The sequence below is a fragment of the Rhinoderma darwinii genome, chromosome 3, assembly GCF_050947455.1.
Source record: "Rhinoderma darwinii isolate aRhiDar2 chromosome 3, aRhiDar2.hap1, whole genome shotgun sequence".
Taxonomy (NCBI): domain Eukaryota; kingdom Metazoa; phylum Chordata; class Amphibia; order Anura; family Rhinodermatidae; genus Rhinoderma; species Rhinoderma darwinii.
In genome coordinates, this window is record NC_134689.1 from 19,697,396 (window position 1) to 19,704,812 (window position 7,417).

The 7,417-nt window shown below is 39.2% G+C and overlaps 1 protein-coding gene across 2 annotated transcripts; it reads right to left on the minus strand.

Annotated features, from left to right (window-relative positions):
* Positions 1-6,322, minus strand: LOC142750891 (gastrotropin-like). Of its 2 annotated transcripts, XM_075859869.1 has the most exons (6): positions 6,197-6,322; positions 4,985-5,142; positions 3,319-3,398; positions 2,786-2,958; positions 2,041-2,130; positions 1-81 (listed from the first exon to the last, which is right to left on the minus strand). In XM_075859869.1, the coding sequence occupies exons 3-6, from the start codon at positions 3,383-3,385 to the stop codon at positions 28-30; spliced, it is 384 nt and encodes a 127-aa protein (XP_075715984.1). In that variant the 5' UTR covers positions 3,386-3,398; positions 4,985-5,142; positions 6,197-6,322; the 3' UTR covers positions 1-27. The 2 variants fall into 2 exon arrangements, with proteins under 2 accessions (XP_075715984.1, XP_075715986.1); XM_075859871.1 differs by lacking the exons at positions 4,985-5,142; positions 6,197-6,322 and having other exon boundaries at positions 3,319-3,418.
* Between the last annotated feature and the right edge of the window lie 1,095 nt (positions 6,323-7,417).

Below are 7,417 nucleotides of genomic sequence, written 5' to 3' on the forward strand. Positions count from 1 at the left end.
TGACAGAATGAGTGGAGATCTGATGTTCTATGCTATTTTCTTACTGATCCTCTTAAAGGTGATTCCTCCGCACACTGAAGTCTGTAAAAAAGCAGAGTGAAAAGTAGATTAGGATTCACCTCACCTCATTACTATTTATAAAGAACCTATTTTATTGTAAAAATGTCCTTTAAATTACAGCATAATAGCAGGATAAGTGATTATATCCATATGAGTTAATAGTAAGCAGATTGGAATGTCTAAAGGCAAGAGCCTCAACAGTGCCACATGCTGGTCATAGAAGGGTATTACTCTCCAAAAGGTCTGATAGATTTTTCCATCATCATTTTTAAAACTTCAATAATTTTTTTTTTAATATGGCTTTGGTGTTCCATACCTTTAGTACAGAGCATCATACCTCTATACCCCCACATATCATTGTTAAAATTCCCAAAACCTTGTCGCTTCCACTAGCCAATCTATATGTGGCTCTCATTCAGATAAATATTGAATGTAAGCGTAGGTACACCATAAAAAATTCCCAAGAGAAAGTGGCGCAGGAGGGTCCTATGCACTGTGGGGGTTCATTTAATAAGACTTGTGTGTTATACACCAGGCTTAAACTGAACTATAGCTTTGCGCCATAATTTCAATCAATTTCGGTCGTAAACTATAGTAAATCATCTGTTTACTATAGGCCACGCCTCCTCCACTAAACCCCACCCACTTTTTGCACCACCTTTTTAAAAGTATCAAGGAAACCGTAAAATGGCAGCAAATATGGAGTGCGCCATAAATTTCTACTTTTGAATGCCACAAAATTGGCGCAAAGCTGTTTGTAGATTCTCCACTTTGACACCCGCAGCAATTGCTTGTGATACTTGCGCATAGATTCTCCACTTTGGTTATAGACACCATTAATTTAATGCAATGTTTTTTCTTCTGTTTTTTCTAAAACAAAACATTATGTACATGAACGGTAACAGGGCAGTAACAACAATATATATAATGGGCTGAAAGTCGCAGTATATCAGTATGTGGCACATCTGATCACAGTGTACTGTAGTCGTCTACAATCTTTGGTCATCCAGTTATTGGGAAACTACAACTCCCAGCATAGAGAGCCACAGTTTGGAGACCACTGCATATAAAAGCCATAGTGATAAGACAGTAATGTTAAAGATGAACAGGTCCTTGGATAAGGAAGTTGTTAGGGCTCATTCAGTGTAAAACTCGTCCGTGTGCTGTGCGTGGAAGTCACTCACCGCACACGGACCCATTGATTTCAATGGGGCCATTCCCACATGCGTATGTTTTCACATAGCGAGAGTCCGTTTGCGTGAAACTCACTGCATGTCTTATATTGGTGCGTTTTCACGCACCTACGCGCCCATTGAAGTCAATGTGTGCGTGAAAACCATGGACAGCACACGGACGCACATCTGTGTGCTGTGCGTGATTTGCACGTCAATTCCATTGAGAAAAAAAAAGTGCTTTATGAGTGCGTGAAAAACGCATGCCACTCACAAAGCACAGATGCAATAATGCAACGCACACGGACCAGAATTACGTGCATTTTTTGCGCGCGGAAATCTGTCACGCTCGTGTGAATGTAGCCTGAGGGGTTGCCCGAAGGACTCTTACGATGTGTCAATCGGATGTATCAGTCTAGCAGTTGATATTCCTTCTGATCCCAAGTTTGAGTTCACACTGGTCATACTGGTCTCACGAGGTATGAAGTTCCGTCAATGACGAAGTAGTTAGACATGCCCTTATACTCCCCATTGAGATTAGGATTTTATTTGGAAGTTCCCATAAATCGCGTCCATGTAAATTCCGGCACATGCTGCCAACACCAATCTCACTTTTATTTCTGATTGACAATTCTTAAAAGTCTATTTTGGTACATTTGAGCAACATAAACTAAGGCTACATCCTGCATGAGAGTGATCTTGGAGACCTCCCAAATGAGGAGATACATGAGTAAGGGGGCTTATCACTAAATATTGTAGAAAATTGAATTATTCATATTCCTTATAGTTCTATTTAGGAGAATCTTACCTCAACAAGTTTTCCATTAGCGATCTCTGAAGTATGATGGTAGTTAGGGAAATCCACAACTATCTTACCACCTTCCAATTTTACAGTTGTCTGTAATGACAATATAACGTGATATAGAAGATACAGTCCGAGGCTAGCCAAAGCATTCTTTATTGAAACCATATGTCCCACTAGGGTATAGGGGGCACAGGACCCCCCCCCCTCTATAAGCCAGAGAGAAGAGTTGCTGTAAATATCGGCTCCCGCCCTGGTAGACTTGACGTGACCATATGATACATGGTCACCTATTCATTTTAAGAGGAGCAGCGCAATACTAAATTATCCCAGCAGTCATATGCATCCACCCCTGGGGAGTACAGCTCACCACCAGGGTATAGAGAAGGTCCGTGATCACTAGAGCAGCTTTAAACGGGGTGTCCAATTGGGACAACCACTTTAAATTGGCTATGGACATTAGTACTACAATAAGTATAGATTGCCCCAATAACAATTTGGCGACTACTTCCTAGTCTTCAGCAAATAATTCTCAAGTAGTCCAAAGAGTTTCTATATTTATAATAGAAAAAGTGGAAAGTCCAGTATTAGAGGTTCCCTTAAAATCTCCTTATCTAATGCTATCAGAAAACATATACATATTAACAATATCATCATCCCTGTATCCCACAAAAGTCCATCAAAACTAACCCCGAATCTACAGATCTTATGAAAAAACGATATTAAGCTTAGCGGGTGAGCCATTAATTACCTTAAACTTCTTGCCACCCATGGTCGCCATTTCTGACTCTTGCCCCACGACAAACTTATTGGTGGTTGTGTGTCCTGGATAGATTTGAGACCAGGTGAACTCATTTCCCTTCTGGATTACTTCTGTGGTGTATTTGAAATCCCTTCCCTTTTTAATATGTTCATCTGGGATACCTGCAAAGACAGAATACTTGGTTAGACAAAAGGAACTGTTGTATTTGTCCAATCTTCTGTTTGCATAAATAGGCAAGACTAAATTTTGGTAAAAATTTGTAAAAAAAATCAATATAATTAATAAAAAGTTGGGGGATATAATGGGGATATATATTGACCTCACTAAGCTTGTAGAGCGGGTTGGCCAACAGTTGACATGTTCCTCCTCTCCAAAACTTCTGTGTTGGACATTACTTCTTCAAACTTCTGACCTTATGAGTCGTTTTTAGTCATATATATATATATATATATATATATATATATATATATATACATACATATATATATATTCATTTATTATACAATGTAATAGAGGCTCACCAATTTGTTTCATGAATGCATCATAGTTCTCCTGCGATTCAACTTCATATTTTCCAGAGAAGGACATGTTGAGGTGGGATCTGCAGAGAAGAAGGACCACTGAAGTCTAGGAACCAGAAGAGCAGTAAGTAACGTATGGCTGTAAGATCATCTTTATATACCTTGAGAAGACTGATAGCGCCACTCTTCCCACCAGAATTATCTTTCTTAATCTAAGAATTGTGTAATGTATATCAACCAGATAAATCACAGATAAATCAGTGTTAGTGACCTGTGGGGAAAAGCCAGGTTCAAAGAACTCGACTCCAACCAAGGTAACAGTGGACATGTATACTGAGCTTTATTATCTGATAACATCATTGTGAGTGATTAGACACTGATATATGATAACTATTACGGTCAATGTACCCTCTAAATGTTATAACTACTAGAGCAAAGATGGAATATTGCACATATAGATAAAAACATGGGCAATTGATCTTTTACAATACCATGGAGAGTGCATAAACTATATTATAGGTCTCCCCTTCTACTCCACTTTTTAAGTAGGTCTATGTAAGTTCCGCAAGGGCCTGGTATAAAGCTTGCTTGACCAGAACCTGAGCAAATTGGTTTGTAGTAAACCCCAGATTTCCTTGTAGGGGTTTTCTCATGAAGACAATCAATATCCATATGCAGAATTTGGTCATATGGATGTTACAGAGAGGGGAGAGTCCCCAGTTCAGGACCCCTCTTTATGTGCCACTAAAAAGTGTTGCTCCAAGACTGGTGGACCCAGGTCATCCATGTAATATATGGTTAGATATTGATCTGAAAGACTGGCATGTAATACTACATTTTGCCTGCAGTGGCCGCTGTATGAAATGTATGATTTTAGCTGATTGCAGGGGGTTAGAGAAGCTGCAACTGATCACTGGGACGGCTTCTATTTAAAAATGGGTTGTCTTCATTAGTCTTTAAAGAGGATTTTCACCAAAAATTTACAATTTGCCATATATTATCTATTTGGTCGCAGTGGCTTTTTTGCAACAAGTGCGATCATATTAGCTGTGGTAAATTGTCACATTGTTATTGATCAAACATGCTAAGAAAATAACAGTTGTTCTTCAGTTTCTGAGACGCTAAAGGTGCCCATACATATTAGTGATATTTGGACGATTGTTCGTCCAACTAATATTCGTTAAAGGGGTTTTCCAGACAGTAAAAATTGATGGCCAGGATAGGATAGGCCATCAAATTTTACTGGCTGGTAAACCCCTTTAAGGTTACTTGTCCATACACATGTCAGATAATCTTAGCCATGTTAGTCGTGCAATGTGCCCATACACAACCGTTGACATGAATAACGGCCTACTCTCCTTCTTTGGCATTGCTGGACTATGGTGTGCACTTTGCCCAAATAACCTATATACATTCAACTGCTTCCAGTAGTGGAACAAAAATTTCCAACAAAGTTGACCTATTTTTTATAAGATGGCTGTCTGCCATGGGTTGGCTGTAACGATTGTTCGGTTATAATTTCAGGTGAAGAACCTTTGTTACGGTCGAAATCGTCCACTTTTCTCAACTGTCCACTAATGTGTATGGACACCTTATTCATAAGTGACAACTAATAGGGCTGCACAGAAAAAATGCCAATAAATGTAAGTAAATAAAACATAATTACCGCACTTAGGCTATGATCACACTGTTGATATACCCTTCTGTTGGGGGTTTCATAAGAGAACCCTGACAGATCCCATTGTAAATCAATAGATCTGGCAAAGTGTCATGGCTTTCACCAGTATGAACAGAGTCTTTAGGCTATTGGGTGGAGATCCTAATCTACAAATAGGATAGAAAACACTCATGGTAAAACACGTTTCCTAAATGCACAGTTCAAAAACACCAAAGTATTTTTAATATGTCACTTTCCTTACAAGATACTAATCACTTGTACAGGATCCATCTTATAGTGCTAGCAATAATGAACCAAATGGATCACTTATTACCACTACAATGACCCAAGAAATTTTGATTGGGGAGAATCTATGCAGCTTTTAGTACCAGCTTAAAGGACCTGGGATGCAACGAAAGGGAGGAATGTGGGAAGAAAGGGGGGAAGGGAGAAAGGAAGGGAAAAAATTAGAGAAAAAGGAAAGAAGGGAGAAATGGAGAAGGGAAAAATGGAAGGAAAAGGGGAAGGAAGTATGAAGGGAAGGAAGGAAGAAGGGAGGAAGGGAAGGAAGGAGGAAGGGAAAAAAGGAGGAGGGAAAGGAGGAAGAAAAGAAGGAAGTGGGAAGGGAAGAGAAGGAAGGAAATTGAACCTTTTTGTGTTGCCCTAGTCACATGTTAAACTTGTTTAAAACCAATATTTAATTTAAAGGTGTTTTTCAGGGTTTTACATTGATAGTATATCCTTAGAATATCAGCAGACCTTATAACCCCTTCCCTGCGGTACCTAACACAGCAATATCTATGCGCTTGTGGTTGTGGCAGGTACTGAACCTCAGCCCATTTAAGTGAACTGCAGTACTAGGCACAGTGGTATGGCCACATGGGACTACTGAGCTCCCGCAAACATCTCTGCCCCATCTATCTACTGATCGGTGGACGTCCCTAGCCACCCTCATTCCAAGGCAATCAATGTAAAATCCTCAAAAACCCTTTAAAGTGCTTAGAATAATGTGTAATTCACAGAAGACATTTAAAGACCTAGAGAATTTGGACTAGATTTTTTTTGGGGGGTTAAATTTGACCAGAATTAAAAGAAGTCGAAAAAGAAACATGGTGGAGCCCACATTCTACTTCTGTGTGTGAGAATCAGATGAGGTGCAGAGATAACAATGATCTTTTCTTTATCTCATAGGATTGTTCTAGAAAAGTGGAATGAACTTACCGCAGTCAGTTACGTCCAGACGTAAGAATTGTGTCTGCAGAAAAGTTTTGTTTTATTTCACAAGGTCCATGACCTGTAATCAAGTTGTAGCATTAAGAGGGATTTACTGTGTTCAGCACTGGAGTCTGCTTTCTAAAAGAAATAAGAAAAATCTATTCAAATAGAACAAGACACAAATAATGATTTGACCCCACAGATTTTATCTTCTGGCTCATTGCTTTGACATTAAACAAGTATTTTATGCTGGATTTCCACTTTAGTTATGCACCATTTTAATTATTTGCTTTTTCTCCATAATTGATAATGGTTTATTGTCATTCCCGTAGTTAATTTACAGTTGTAGTTTCCTTCAGTGGTGCTATTTGATGCAAGAGAGTCATAATACAATGTTTAGTATGCTTCATCCAAAAATGTTCTTGTGGAAAGATTACCTCTGTTGGTGCAGCCCTGTAATAGTATTTCCCTATAGTTTTCCAATAATACCACCATAAGAAGTTCAAATAATTTCCCCATATAAATAGTACCACCACATAGAGCTCAAATAATACTGTTATGCCAAGCCCAAATAACACTATTATACAGAGTCCAAAAAACATCATGACCCCATGCCATAATGTGTTCAAATAAATCGCCACCACTGTGCTCAAATAATACTGCCATGTAGGGTCCTAATAATACCACCATACAGTGCTCAACCAATTCCACCATGTAGTGCAGAAGTAATGATATGCATTGTTATGGACCTCAAACAAGATTGGCAACAGCACATTAAACATTTAGACAAGATGTTTGAAAAAGCCTTGTTTTAAGCCGAAACGTTGCACTATGTTGCTGTAAACAAAACCTTCTAACCATTGAGTCTGGTTGGGTTCGTGTGCTGTCGCCAAACTTGTCTGAGGTATTAGGATAGTATGGGTTAAGGTCCTCTTACATGGCCTGACGTGGGCCGTGTAAATGAGTGCAGATTAATGAGACAGCTCGTTGATCGGCGCTCATTTGCTCCTTTTACAAGGGGCTATGTATAGGGACGAGCGCTCGTTCCTACGATCGCTCGTCCCCATACATTTTTATCATGTCGGCAGCACGTCTCTCAGGTTACACAGGGTGATATGCTGCCGACAATGATAATATTTTAGGTGGCATAAACGATACAATCATCCAATGAATGAGTGTTTGCTCGTTCATCAGCTGATCGTTGCCCTATTTACACAGGGAAATTAT

Coding starts and splice junctions, on each gene's coding strand:
- LOC142750891 (XM_075859869.1), bottom strand. CDS start 3,385: ATGTCCTTCTCTGGAAAATATGAAGTTGAATCGCAGGAGAACTATGAT. Junction 2,959..3,318: donor TGCATTCATGAAACAAATTG/GTGAGCCTCTAT, acceptor CTGTCTTTGCAG/GTATCCCAGATGAACATATT. Junction 2,131..2,785: donor TGGGTGGCAAGAAGTTTAAG/GTAATTAATGGC, acceptor TTGTCATTACAG/ACAACTGTAAAATTGGAAGG.